Source organism: Athalia rosae, chromosome 6, assembly GCF_917208135.1.
Source record: "Athalia rosae chromosome 6, iyAthRosa1.1, whole genome shotgun sequence".
NCBI lineage: Eukaryota > Metazoa > Arthropoda > Insecta > Hymenoptera > Athaliidae > Athalia > Athalia rosae.
This window is the reverse complement of record NC_064031.1, coordinates 2,135,533-2,148,338: the sequence shown is the minus strand read 5'-3', so window position 1 is coordinate 2,148,338 and position 12,806 is coordinate 2,135,533. Positions and strand designations below refer to the sequence as shown.

Sequence of the window (12,806 nt, the reverse complement as noted above, 5' to 3'; positions counted from 1 at the left end):
ACACGTAGTTTGCCGATAAATCCTCGGGGAGAGCAACAGCTGTAGCCGGTCCGTGTGATCTGTGGGTGCAGAAATACACCGGAGGTGAGTTATACATCTGACTGTGCTACCTGGTCGTAACAAAGATGTAGATATCGTCGTCTTACTATTCCTAGGTATATGTATTATATTTATACACCGTAGATACCGCAGGTAATGTGCAAAGATGCGACACAGTCCTGTACAGAGATACCGGTAGGATCGAATCTTCTTCCTCTTCTTCTGCTCGGTCTCGTTCTTCATTTTCTTCGCGATTTTTTCTTTTCTCCTTCGCAAAGTCTTTGAATAATGAGGTAGCAATATGGTACCACGAACTTTCTCCAGCGCCTGCAGGAGTCGGAATCCTCAAAAAATCACTGTACGTGTACATATATACACATGTATGTATATATGTACGTATGCATGTATGCATGTATACGCGGAGAGTAACAACAGCGTTAATACATCCCAGCTATACGCGATATAACATCTGCATCGCATAATATCCACACCGCATGACGCAATTCCTAATAAGTGCATTATTAAATATTTGCATAGACTTTTACACCGACGATGCGGCAGCTGCACCGCGGTGAACAGTGTAACAGAGTAATGTACAGCGGCTACCCGCGGAATACCACGTTCGAAATTATCGATACGACATACCCGCGGATAACCGCGTGAAAATCCAAAAATAAAATCACAACGTCGATTCGATGGCGAATTTTCAATCGGTCGCGCGGAAAATCGATATTCCTACACCGATTCGCACGCCGCGTTGCACGTTTTTTTCTCGTCGGAGGAGCAAAAGCGAACGTTTTCGCTCCGGGGTTGAAAAAAATCGGTAGCGCGTTACCGCAGATGCGGTATTGTTTTTTTTTTTTTCTCTTTTTTTTTCACCTTCTCGGCGCGATTCAGAGTGGATCGATTCGTATCGGTTTGGGAAAATTGTAACGAGAGGGGGGGTTTCGCACCAGTTGTAAGCCTGTAGGGCAGAGTCACGAACTGTAGAATCGAAAGCGTCAATTTAGATTTAGTCAGCCAGCTTTTACGGTCGTCCTCGATCGACGTTATGTCAGCTGACGCTGCTTCCGCTCTTTATACGTGTAGCTAACGCTCGACTTTCTCCGGAAATCAGAAGGGTTTGGGTCAACATTCGATTTTGTCCGATGTATAGATTTGTTTAGATTTTCCTTTTTTTTTTTCCTTCCTTTCTCCCCTTTTTTTTTTCGGGAACACCCGATCGCGATCACGACTCTAACGGACCTCGGATCTGAAGAAAGGCTCAACAAATCTCGATCGAAATTTCAAAAATCTGTTGGAAAAGAAATCCCAATTTTGGCGATCGGAAAATTCTGGAAACTCTTCGCGCAGAAAATCGAAGAAAATGAGAATAGTTTCTGGGATCGTTTCGAAGCGGGTGAGACAAAAAAAAAAAATGATTTTGTAGCGGAGGGATCACCGCGGTTGATCGTATCGCGTTGAGTGACAAAAATGCGTCGCCTGGTTTTGCGAGAAAAGGGTTGGAAGGAGGGTAGAAGAGGAGGTGAATAACGAAGACGAATAAGTGGTGGTGGGTTTAGAAATTGACGACGGCGAGATCGTAAAGCTCGACGAGGTATCGTCGACGTAGTCGCCTCGTCATTTCGCGAAGGACGCTGTTTACGATTTGTCCACCCAAGTGGCAAATACCCGGGCCCCGCAGAGACGTAGAAAATGAAAAGTGGCGGAAAATATGCTACCCAAAGTAAACCCCTTTTTCGATTTCAGAATACGGCTGCATTGCCACCTGCCTTTCAAATTATTTAAGATTACATCTCACGAGCATTACAAATGGAAAAGACGAGAAAAAAAAATGGAAATTAGCGAAGAACAAAAAACCAGAGTCGTGGAGGTAAAAATTTCGATTAGTCGTATCTTCTGACAATGAAAAGATCGTTTTTTGCTCCATAATTGAATTTTTTATCTCTTTGTTATTTCGTTTTCGAGCATATAGTACTTTTTCAACGAACGTAAAGACGAAGACGAAATAGATAATCAATTAGAATGAATTCCGTAAAACATGTAAAAATATTTCTAATCAACGTGAAAATTGATATCCGGGATTATAATTATTCTATTAAATCGCCTATTAAAACTTGTAAAATGTTATAGCCTATGAAATCAGTCACGCAAGATCATCGTACTTCTTGATGATATAATGGACGCGATGACCTCGGACATTAAAGGTAGTTTCGTTGACCTGAAACGTATGAAAATTTCACACCGATCAATCACCTTCGTTTTACTTTGCATACAACGATCCTCGACAAATCTACGCTCGTTGAATATCGGTCGCGGATCGACCGTGCATCGGATCTTTACAATACCGATGCCGATCTTCGATGATCAAAAATTAAATTTCTTCTTCCTATGCGATTATTTTTTTCAAATCGCGTTATCGAGTTATCGAAATTATTTTACATATAATATGGGTAACGTTATGATATCTTTCGACGAAAATTCCTTTCACGAAATCAAATACATTTACACACAGTTGTACGTGTATACGTACCGCATACCTGTGTACGTACATGATCGTTTTATGCACCGATCGCGTGCAGAGTTGGCAACGATTAGAAAAGCCATTTAAATAAACGTGACCACTTAATATCGATACATGATCACATGGTTATGTATACGTAAGCTGTACATATATACCTACTTACGCACGGCTTTTGTATATCTGTACCGACAGATGTTCATACGTGAGAAAATTTACCGGTGATTAGGTAAAATTGATACGTACGCGGAGTGTGGATATATGGAAATTTTAATAATATCCATAATTTTCAATCGTAATTTGGTGTCCGCGAATCGCAGATATTTCGATATAATTAATTGAAATAATTAATACGTCAATTGTATCATTATTTCCAAAGACATCGGATAAAATCGAGCTGAATCCAGCCAAAAATTCGACGAAATTTTGCTTTTCGTTGTTTTTTTTCCCTCAGATCATTTCAACGAGGTGAAAAACTTGTAGATTTTCAAAATCTTCGTCTAGTCTTATTTTTAGGATTTTTTTGGAAACATCAAATCGGGTGGAATGAATACTTTTTTTTTTTTTTTTGATTATTTATTTAATTGAATTTTGTTTCTGCAATTCCGCAGGCGTTTTTATCGGCTGAGTTACTTGCAACTGCAGAATTTCAATTACCGTATTATTCGCGGCGGTATAAATAAATAGCCATTCTTATTATTCGCGAGATGGCGAGACGATCCGGCGTCGATCAGATTGATATCAAATTCCAATAATATTTGCTTTATGGAACGATCTTGATAAAGTTTTTTTTTTTTTTTTTCTTTTTCTTCTTTTCGATTTTATTACACACACCAACCTTGTGTCAGTTAAAATTAATATTATCATAACGCTAGTCTATTAATTTGCTACCGCATTGATCCGATAATTATCAATTTAATCATTACTGAACGATATTATTTTCGGGCTCATTAGGAAAAAAAACGAAAATTGCCTTTTTTATCAGCTCTTCTCGATATAGGTCAAGTTCGTTACTGGGCTTTTGAGTAAAAAAAAAATAATCGTGTACTGAAATTCATTTATTAGTTTTTACATCGTTCTTGTTATCGATCGTTTAAAATTATTTCCAACAAAAAAATTCGCTATAAAATTGTTCGTTCACATTCTTAAAACTATCATCATAAAATTTGGTTCACGATCACTGAAAAATTAATTATTAACATACAATCACATCTATCTAATTTGTTTGTTTATTCATTTTGTTTGAATTCCTTATACCTACACTTATTTAGAAAAAAATCTAATGCTGAATTAAAAATAATTATCGTTATTTACAATTATTTAAAACTATTAATACAATTCGCTTTTTATCATATAGGTAATAATTATCTTTAAAGTAATTGTGAATTTTTGGAAATTGATATTATTTTAAATTATTCTAAAGTTTGTAATACTTTTTTTTCCGTCACAGTTTCAGAACTTGATGTGTAAGTAATTTAGTTGCTTCTTCGAATGATTAAAAAAAAAAAAAATATATGCATATAAATTATCGTTAAAGATTCGTATAAAATTGTACTACAATTAATTCTAACGTACGTATCTAAAATTTGGAAATGACAATCGTTAAAAAAATTTCAATATCAAATAGACGTGGAAACAATTCTCTCTGGCAAAGATTAAATATAAAATTCGAATTCGCGGTAATCCAAAATTAAGAGAAATGGAATGGTTTTTTTTTCCCCATGTACACGAACCGCGTTGTCAATTTTTTGAAATAAAAAATCATTAATTAATAATTATGAAATAGTTATCTATGAGTCTGAAGTATTATGCGAAGTGAATGATATTGAAAAGGGTGGGAACTATTTTAAAAAATATTTGCAAATATCGTGAACCCTCGACAAAAGTGCGGGCGATATTCTGTCCTTGAGATAATCGGGGGTGATGTAACCGTTCGCGGAGGCTATCGAGGCGACGGTCGAAGGGTCGAGCATTAATTTTTGTTCCAAAGTAGTAACGGGCGCGAGCCAGAGGCTCATGAAAAATCCGTATTGTTCGTAGGTCTTGAGTTCATTTTTCAACCAATCGATCGACAGGTCTTTGATGACCTTTGAGGGGACTCTGGTCGACAAATTTTTAATCAACGTCGCGTGATAAATTTGAATAATTTCGTCGTAACGCTCTTTTATCAACGCGTGATCAACGGTAGTGTGAAGAAAGTAGAGAATGTCGGTAGCAACGGAGGAGAATCTCGACCCCTGAAAATCGATCAAACGGACCTCCGACACCCGCTGAACTTTACTCTGCTCGCTCTCGAAATCTTCGTATTTGAACAACAGATTCGATATCCAACAGTCGCCGGCGCACATCGCCGCGTATTTTTTGGGCCTCAGCAATTCCTGCGATTTAGAAAAATGGAAAAACAAACACGGACGTTGTTAAGATCGTTTCACTCACGGCAGGGTGGAAAAAGCTATTCTCACCAGTCCCCAAATCTTCGGGGACTTTCAACCGACCTTCAACGTGTCGTAGACCTTGTCGCCGATTTCCGAAAGATAAGCGATTTCTTTGGCGTGATTGTCCTCCGGCGTTGCTCCGACTTGGAGAAAAAACGAGCTCGTTCTTCCGATATTGTTCATCATCGATTTCATGCCGTTGTGCTCGTAGCCCGGCGGAAACACTACCTCCTTTATATTCCTACGAATATCCGCGTATTTTTCGGGCTCCGTATACTCCAGCACGAATGACGCCGCGTGAAACTTCGCCAGCGTCTGAAGGGAAGCAACGAAAAAATGGAAATTCCGTTTTTCCCCAAAAAAAAAAACAAATCTTACCTCCAACACCAGTTTCGTGTGATCGAAATCCAGACCCTTCAATTTGTCGGCCATGACGAATCCTAAGGATTTCAGATCCTCGAGAACTATGAGCTCGCCGTCGGCGTACAGACATTTTGGAAATAATTTTTGTTCCTTACTGAACAACGATGAAAATGCTTCGTAGGCCTTGGTCTCGTTCGAAAATAATTCCAACGAATGGAACACCTCTTGGTGACATTTGTCTTCGAACAGATTTTTCGATATCAGGCTGATTTGGTACGCTGCAGAGAAAAAAATATACCGCATTTTTTTTTTTTTCTCTCTAGATCCTTTTCAAAATTCGGGTGGGAGCGCGTGGAAATTTTACTCACGTGAACCGTTGTATCTTTTTCCAGTTACGTTTATCCTGTTAACAACCGACATGTAATTCACACCAACTGCACAAGCGGGTATTTCATCGACCGAGGTAACTTCCAGACTGGAATCGTTTTCCCATTGTCGTAAAATTTTTTGCAAGAATTCCGGATCTGTCGCGTGAAAATAATTGGAAACGTTTTGGTTAGTCTGAATCGTTTGCGTCGCGAGGTGATTTTCGAATACGTTTATATATACCTGTTTTTGAAAAACTTTTCACCGTCTGGTTGTCTTGATTCTTGGGATCTCGCACCAAGGGACTCATTTTCTATCTCTTATCCTTGTTCAGTTTTTATTCGAAACTGAAATGAATATTTTCGATTTTTCACAATTGCTTTTTTTCCTCGGAGTTCGTCGCGTCTCTTTTTGGTTTTTTTTTTTTTTTTTATATAAATTAAAAACGTACAACACTAATTATAAAACAACGGACATGAATGCGAATCAAGTCTAACGGTTAAAAAAATATCATTAAAAACGAACGTTCGGAAATTAGATAATAGTTTCGATCAATTTTGTTCTCATTTTTTTTTTTCAAATATAAAATTTTCGACGACGTAAATCCATCCGCGTTACACCCGCGGCCCGCGTTCTTCTCCTTTTGCCGAGTCACTGGGTCGAGATATACAGCAAAATTTCGTATGTCATCGATTTTATAAGCATATTCGCCACAATTTCAACCGTCCTCTATTTGATTTGTTGTCATAACTCGATATAAGTTCTCATACAGCTCGACGAAGTATACCTATGAAAACCGTTTGCCTTGACCAATCCATGATGTATTCTATGTACACAAACAACTCCCGCGGGATATCTTTCTGTCATATTTATGGCTCAATTCAAGTCCAAATTGAGTTACGATCAGTTCGCATTACGCTACAGCGAGACTTCGCGAGAACAAAAATTCAGAGCAAACGGTGAGAAATAAGTTTTTTTTTTTTTTACTTCCGATCCTTCGTCAAACCGACCTACGCCTCGGATTCGCAGCCCGATGTACACGCCGGTGCAAGTGCAGCGGGTAATCAGTTCGTTTTATCTATGCGTTTATTTTTATTCTATCGCTGGCTTTCAAAGAGATCTTCGAGTTTTGGAATCACGTTGGGAAAAATCGCCGATAAAAATTCAACCGTGAAATTTTGTCGTCATTTTTTACCTTTTTTTCTTATCGCTCTCATCTCACCTGCAGTCCTCGTGGTTTCGTCGAAAGGATAATAATTGCAGTCGAGAGACTCGGTCGATCACTGATTTTCGAACGAGGTATTCTAGCCTATTTATATGGGCGTAGTTCGTCATTAGATCTGACGTTGCGATAAAGTTGTACATATACACTTGATTTTCACGATTAGATTTGTCTCGAAAGCCTTACATTAATGATATGAGTTCAAACTCGGTGCGCGTTCAATGAACTTTATTATATCGCCGAAGAATCGGTGATTTTGCCAGCTCGAAAAAACATCGATTCGGACCACCGTACCCTCCGAACTGAGGCTTGTACTCTATCGTGGTAGACACAAATAGTTGAAAAAACAGCGAAACCATGAGCCAATTTTTAGCTGTTAAATCTTTTAAAATCGATAAAGCATATTTTCTGATGTACAGGGTGAGTTTCAACGGAGGTGTACGAGTAGGCGGAGACTGATCGACGTCACGTTTCGCTCGGTAGCCAATTAACAGCCAGATGACGCCGATTCACCAATAAGCGTTTTATCGTTGTCGCGCTCACGTGACGTCGCTTGGTCACCCCTCGTTGGGACACCTCTTTTGAATCTCCCTGTACTCGCATTTGAACAAACATTTCGCATTGGATATATAAATGTACCGTACAAATTTCACATGGGAATGTTACCGAAAAATGTCTGTCTAGTTTCTAATCGAATTCTTTGTTTTTCTTTTCTCTCTTTAGACATGATATCTCTTCATGTAGTCGAGAAGGACGAATTTTAATCTGTGGGCAAGTTTTGGGGCTGGTTTGAATTCCTTTTTTTTCCATAGTTCCATAATATCGGCGGAAACGTCGTCCATGTTAATGACTTCGTCTTCCTCGGCTAGAACAGCGCTGCTGATCCAAAGGCAAGTGATCAATCCATATTTGGCGTACGTTTCGAGTTCACTTTTCAACCAGTCGACGGTGAGGTGGTTCAGGTGTCTTTGAGGAATCGATTTTTCTCGCAAAGTTTGAGCGAGGGTTTTGTGATAAGCGTTCACCAGATCTTCGTATCTTTCTTTTATCACGTCGTCCTTGGCACTGGAATAGACGAAGTAGTGGAAATCTATGGCGAGGGAAACGTGCCTCGATATTTGATAATCCACCAGTTTAACGTCAGCAATTTTCGAACTCGAATCGTGTTTGAACATAATATTGTTTATCCAACAATCCCCGTGGGTGATGACGTCGTACTTTCCTTTTCCAGGTCTCACCAATTCCTGCAAAATCGCGTACGCCCCTTCGACCAAGGTCTTCAGGAAGGCGATACCTTCGGCGAGTTCGTCGCTCCGTGGTTCGATCCACTCGAGTTGGGCGATCGCCGAAGCCAGACTGAGGTCAACGGTCATCCCGAATGACTTCTTCGAGCTCTGGGGGAACAGTGCTTCCTCCAAAGGGCTTACCAGCTCCGAGAACGCCGCGGGATTCTTCAACTTCAAGGCCAAACCGCCGGCGTGGAGGCGCGCCAAGGTCTGTTGACGGAACGGCGATACAGAGTTTTATCAAATTTATCGGCTGAAAAGATTTTTTTTTTTACACCGTTCCGACGAAAACGAATGAGAAAAATCGAGCCGACCTGGATCATCGCGAGGCAGTGATCGAAGTCCAGCAGGTCCCTACGGGGTTGAACGACGTATCCCAAGGGTCCGAGGTCCTCCATGACGATTAAATCTTTTTCCGCGTGGATGCAAATCGGACCAACGTTTCCCATCACGGGTAAGATATTCTCGTAAAAATGACTCTCGTTTTGGAACAAAGCTGGTGTCCCTATCAAGTCCTTTATCTCGCGGTGATGAGGCAGGTACTTGATCATCACCGTCTTTCCGTAACCTGATGTAGCAAAAAAAAAATAGAGAGAGAGAGAAAAATTAAAAGGGAGGGGAAAAACAGGAGCTAATCGATCGGCTGACGGACGATCGAAAGGGCCGGCGCAACGTTCGCTGTACACGTATGAGAATTTTCAATTTCTAATCTCCATCGGTTATCTGCGACCCGGCGGCCCTCTTCGGTAAAAGATAAACCGATCCGTGGCGCAAGTGAATCGTAACGAGCTAACCGTCCGTTGTAAATGGCGAAGGCCATTGGCTACTGACTTGCTCCATTTCCACGTGTCCCCTTCACGGTCGTTCGCATCAAAATCCCGATGTAATTGTCGCCAATTTTGCAAGCGGCTTCCTCTTCGGCGTCGGTGATTTCGAGGCCTTCGTCCTTCTCGAATTTTCGCAGCAACGGGCCGAGCTTCGTTATCAATTCTGAAGCATTCAATCATTTCATACCACATTGAAATCACACCGACTTCTCGTACACCGCGTTTACATTCACCGCGGAAACCAGGTCACGATCCGTATCTACAATTTACTCCACTAGACAAGAAAACCTCGAAGGATTCTTTTTTCATCAAGGTCAAGGGCTCCGCACGCAATCTCAATTAGCCACGTGACACTCTTTTCTATCGACTAACGAGATACGAGATTTATTTTTCCTCTGTCGGATTTATGAAAAAAATCTTATCGCGAATAGAAAAAAATTCATCGATCTATGTATCATAGAAATTTTGTTGAATTTCACAGCCGTTATCGTCGCGTCTTCGATTTCTTCGAACACTGTAGAATTCGGCCTACCTGATTTCGATTTGGGTTCCATTCTCTATTTATTTGTTCGACGGTTCTTTTTTCTCTTTGGTTTTTTTTTCAACGCGGATTCCACTTTACCGTCGTTCGTTTCGTTCCGAAGGAATTAAATAAAATGAAAAAAAAAAACGAGTAAAAAAAATTTGCCAAATTTTTCTTTACAGACGAAACATTTGGAGAGCGACGTGAAGTAGTTGCATTCCAATACTGACGGGAGGAAAATGCACTCGCCCTCGTCATATATACGAACGTCCCTGCAACGTTTATTCATCGTAGTTTATCTCGCTCTATTTTCCTACTCCTTCTTCTTCTAACGCAGAGGTGCCTAACGGCCAAGTTGGACCGAGCCAAGCTTGGACGATTTTTATTGGCACAATGCTCGCGATGTGGTGGTCGTGCAGTCGGTGTACGGTGACGCTGCGCGAATAGGTACATAATGTATATATATATAGGAAATGTTACGTTCAAGGAAGATCAGTCAAGGTCACATGCGATTCCACCGCATTCGCATGCACTCGCGTTACAAGCCGGTGCAATTTAACTCGTACATTCGCTGTTTGCCCCCGCGCGACAAATAACCAGTCGACCATATAACTATGACATAAGCGCCCGAGAGATCATCGTCATGCAAAATAAAACCTGGCTCTTTCGAGGTCACGTCGGTCGGTTACTTCATCATTCGTCCATTCGAAGTTTACGAATCGAGCGCGTTCCATCGAAGGTAGGAAAATTTCGCGAAGAAAATTCGAGACGTTTCGATAAATCGCCGTACTCGTTGCGCTCGCTTTGGATCAGCCAGAGGACGAGTTTGTTGAAAAAAAAAAAAAAATATGGACGAATCATTTTTGTTTTTTTTTCTAACGTCGAAAAATTACAAACCTCAACGATAAGTAGAGTCGTAACTTTCAGCTTCTGTTTGACGGTAGAATGACACAGGGTTTAACGTATCTATTTTACAATAGTAACCATCGTAGATAAGGTCAATCTCGAGTGACAAGGTTCCTCCGCTATTATAATCATAAACGCGATGCGGCTCCTGTAGCATTTGCTTCAATATTTCTATAATTACCGCTGCATTTACCATCGGGCAATCAAATAATTGTAGACATAACTTCGGCGCACGTTGCATACAACCAAGGTCAAAATCCACTTGATTACCCGCCAATCTTATCAGAAATATGCCATCTAAATTTTCCATCTCTTTTCTGGTTCTCCATCTTTTTCTATCTCGCCTCCTTCGGTTTCTGTCGAACGATCTCTTTCAATTTTTCATTTGCAAATTCTTTATTCTGTACAAAATTCTACAACGCAGCATATTTTTTGTTTCTAACGACAATTATCACTGCTACTATTCTACTACTGTAACTGAAATGTAAAAAAAAATTATATTATCGCTCGCGATGTCCTTTTTTTTGTTTTATTGACGATGTCTGGATGATTTTTTGATCGCAGCTAGCTATTTTCGAGGTGGAAGATAGTTCCCGTTGGAAATAACCCGATTTTTGGCGAAATTAGTTCCGTCTGAGGTGAGTCGGGAGAAACCGGGAGTTCCGGAAAAGAAATTTCTTTGCCCGAACGGTCCGAATCCCGAATCTCCGGAATCGGATCGAAAATATCCCGAAGGACTCCTGCCGAGACCGGGGACACCGGGTGATCCAGGTTCACCGTTTCGGTAAGGTGTGCGTGAATCGTTCGGGCGAAATTTTCGAAAGGGATCGTATCTGGGGTCCTGCAAATTCGAGTCAGCCTCCTCCATCGCTCTGAAAACCTTGGACACGAGGATCGAATGAAAAAAATTCTTCAACGTATAAATTCCCGCTGGATCTGTTTCTCACCTGTTCGTTTACGAAGTATAAATTTTCGGCGTTCGAACAGTCCGAATTGTACCATCAATCGCAAACGAGCCATTGTTGGTTGAATATCGTACCGTTTGGACATAGGAAAGAATCCTTTCTTCCACCCCGTTGACAGATGTGGAAGACCTGGAACGGAAACCCGGAGAACTAGTGAGTATTGAATTTTGAAAAATTTTACAGCGCGTCTCACCTGACATCCGGTCCCAGGATCCGCGTAGTAACCGGGATATATTTGTCGGTCGCATCGGAAACCAGTATCCGGAATTTCGGCAAAAACCGGAAAATCCGTACCGGCCCTTCCCGGTATTTCGTCGATCGCGGTCCCCTCGTTCTCCGGACCAAATTCTTCGGCGAAAAAGTTACCGCCGAAATAATTCGCTCTTCGATAATTTCCGGTATCCGGACGGTAGTATTCGTACTGACACTGCAATTGCCAATTTTTATTAGCTTCTGACTTTTCGTCACGAACTTCGGACGACGGTGTCACCCACCTTGACCAGAGTCAGGGCACTCAAAATGATTATCTCTCGTGTCGAAAGCATTTTTAGTTTTTTTTTTTATTTAGAATCTGAAAATTCCGTTACGAACGTTCGATTGGTTCGGTATGGTGGTTTGTTTCTGGTTGCAACCGAATCGAAGCACTTGTTCGAAGTTCGAGTACCAGAGTGAAGCTGATGCATCTTTGAACGGAGTACGTCCCTTAAATAGTTATCAGGTACGCCAGATCTGCTCTCTCGCCCATCCGGAATCAAAACTATCGCTCACCTACCGTGAAATATATCGAGCAAATTGGTTCGCGTCTACTTTGCTTTCGCAACGCGTATATTATACCTTAGGGATAAATAACGACCCACGGAACGCCCGTAAAGAATCATCAACGTGCTGAAACTGTGGAACAATTTTCACCCACTTCTTGATCAATTATTATTTTTGTCTCAATATCGTCAAAAGTCTTGAGGAAAAAAAATCTTATCCCAATTCCGGTCACTGGAACCAGATTCGTACAGGACGTTGCTATTTTTTTCCATCGGCCTCAACTTTCAACTGTGCGGTCTTTTTTTTTTTTTCCTCTCAATTGAATGCGGTATCCGTTTCAAATCTGGTGCAACAATTGAACGGGCATTCGTTCGACTGACTGGCAGACACGTGAATTAATTTTTATTAAATTAATTACGCTCGCGAGTGATTTGTCAAAAGTTTTTTTTCCTCAACAACTTTTTGTTCGCTCTCATCCGTCGGTTAATGGACGCGCTCGCTGTCAACATCGCACCTATATTCTTTAAACCGGTAATGATATAACAGCACGCTCTGCGGAGTGGCAAAGAAGAAAAAAAAAAATTACAAAAAAAA

The 12,806-nt window shown here is 40.8% G+C and overlaps 3 protein-coding genes and 1 long non-coding RNA gene across 8 annotated transcripts in view; 1 reads left to right on the top strand and 3 right to left on the bottom strand.

The window, feature by feature from the left end:
* Positions 1-3,600: 3,600 nt before the first annotated feature.
* LOC105691789 lies at positions 3,601-7,084 on the bottom strand. 2 transcript variants are annotated; one of them, XM_048657128.1, is made up of 6 exons: positions 6,947-7,084; positions 5,968-6,071; positions 5,727-5,882; positions 5,374-5,636; positions 5,056-5,310; positions 3,601-4,938 (listed from the first exon to the last, which is right to left on the bottom strand). In XM_048657128.1, the coding sequence occupies exons 2-6, from the start codon at positions 6,032-6,034 to the stop codon at positions 4,402-4,404; spliced, it is 1,278 nt and encodes a 425-aa protein (XP_048513085.1). In that variant the 5' UTR covers positions 6,035-6,071; positions 6,947-7,084; the 3' UTR covers positions 3,601-4,401. The 2 variants fall into 2 exon arrangements, with proteins under 2 accessions (XP_048513085.1, XP_020711344.2); XM_020855685.2 differs by having other exon boundaries at positions 6,920-7,058.
* A 73-nt stretch (positions 7,085-7,157) lies between these two features.
* LOC105691790 lies at positions 7,158-9,743 on the bottom strand. Of its 2 annotated transcripts, XM_012410511.3 has the most exons (4): positions 9,592-9,743; positions 9,064-9,222; positions 8,547-8,800; positions 7,158-8,442 (listed from the first exon to the last, which is right to left on the bottom strand). In XM_012410511.3, exons 1-4 carry the CDS (start codon positions 9,611-9,613, stop codon positions 7,666-7,668), a joined length of 1,212 nt encoding a protein of 403 aa, XP_012265934.2. In that variant the 5' UTR covers positions 9,614-9,743; the 3' UTR covers positions 7,158-7,665. The 2 variants fall into 2 exon arrangements, with proteins under 2 accessions (XP_012265934.2, XP_012265935.2); XM_012410512.3 differs by lacking the exon at positions 9,064-9,222 and having other exon boundaries at positions 9,592-9,739.
* Positions 9,592-12,178, bottom strand: LOC110117352. 2 transcript variants are annotated; one of them, XR_007278972.1, is made up of 4 exons: positions 11,948-12,176; positions 11,647-11,880; positions 11,436-11,582; positions 9,592-11,368 (listed from the first exon to the last, which is right to left on the bottom strand). XR_007278972.1 is itself a non-coding variant. In XM_048657136.1 (3 exons), the coding sequence occupies exons 1-3, from the start codon at positions 11,996-11,998 to the stop codon at positions 11,490-11,492; spliced, it is 378 nt and encodes a 125-aa protein (XP_048513093.1). In that variant the 5' UTR covers positions 11,999-12,178; the 3' UTR covers positions 9,592-11,489. The 2 variants fall into 2 exon arrangements, 1 of the variants encoding a protein (XP_048513093.1); XM_048657136.1 differs by having other exon boundaries at positions 9,592-11,582; positions 11,948-12,178.
* LOC125501410 overlaps positions 11,455-12,806 on the top strand; it is a 47,705-nt gene continuing 46,353 nt past the window's right edge. The window contains exon 1 of one of the 2 annotated variants that reach the window (XR_007278977.1): positions 11,455-11,606. This is a non-coding gene — a long non-coding RNA (uncharacterized LOC125501410). The remainder of the gene's footprint in view (positions 11,607-12,806) is intronic. The other variant, XR_007278976.1, reaches the window with a different exon arrangement.

Excerpts from the sequence above, each read along its gene's own strand:
- LOC105691789 (XM_048657128.1), bottom strand. The coding sequence starts at position 6,034 with ATGAGTCCCTTGGTGCGAGATCCCAAGAATCAAGACAACCAGACGGTG. Across the intron at positions 5,637-5,726 it reads AAAAAGATACAACGGTTCAC|CGTACCAAATCAGCCTGATA; the intron begins GTGAGTAAAATT and ends TTTTCTCTGCAG. Across the intron at positions 5,311-5,373 it reads ACACGAAACTGGTGTTGGAG|ACGCTGGCGAAGTTTCACGC; the intron begins GTAAGATTTGTT and ends GCTTCCCTTCAG.
- LOC105691790 (XM_012410511.3), bottom strand. The coding sequence starts at position 9,613 with ATGGAACCCAAATCGAAATCAG. Across the intron at positions 8,801-9,063 it reads GACACGTGGAAATGGAGCAA|GTTACGGAAAGACGGTGATG; the intron begins GTCAGTAGCCAA and ends TTGCTACATCAG. Across the intron at positions 8,443-8,546 it reads ACTGCCTCGCGATGATCCAG|ACCTTGGCGCGCCTCCACGC; the intron begins GTCGGCTCGATT and ends TTCCGTCAACAG.
- LOC110117352 (XM_048657136.1), bottom strand. The coding sequence starts at position 11,998 with ATGCTTTCGACACGAGAGATAATCATTTTGAGTGCCCTGACTCTGGTC. Across the intron at positions 11,881-11,947 it reads GTGCCCTGACTCTGGTCAAG|TGTCAGTACGAATACTACCG; the intron begins GTGGGTGACACC and ends TGGCAATTGCAG. Across the intron at positions 11,583-11,646 it reads ATCCTGGGACCGGATGTCAG|GTCTTCCACATCTGTCAACG; the intron begins GTGAGACGCGCT and ends TTTCCGTTCCAG.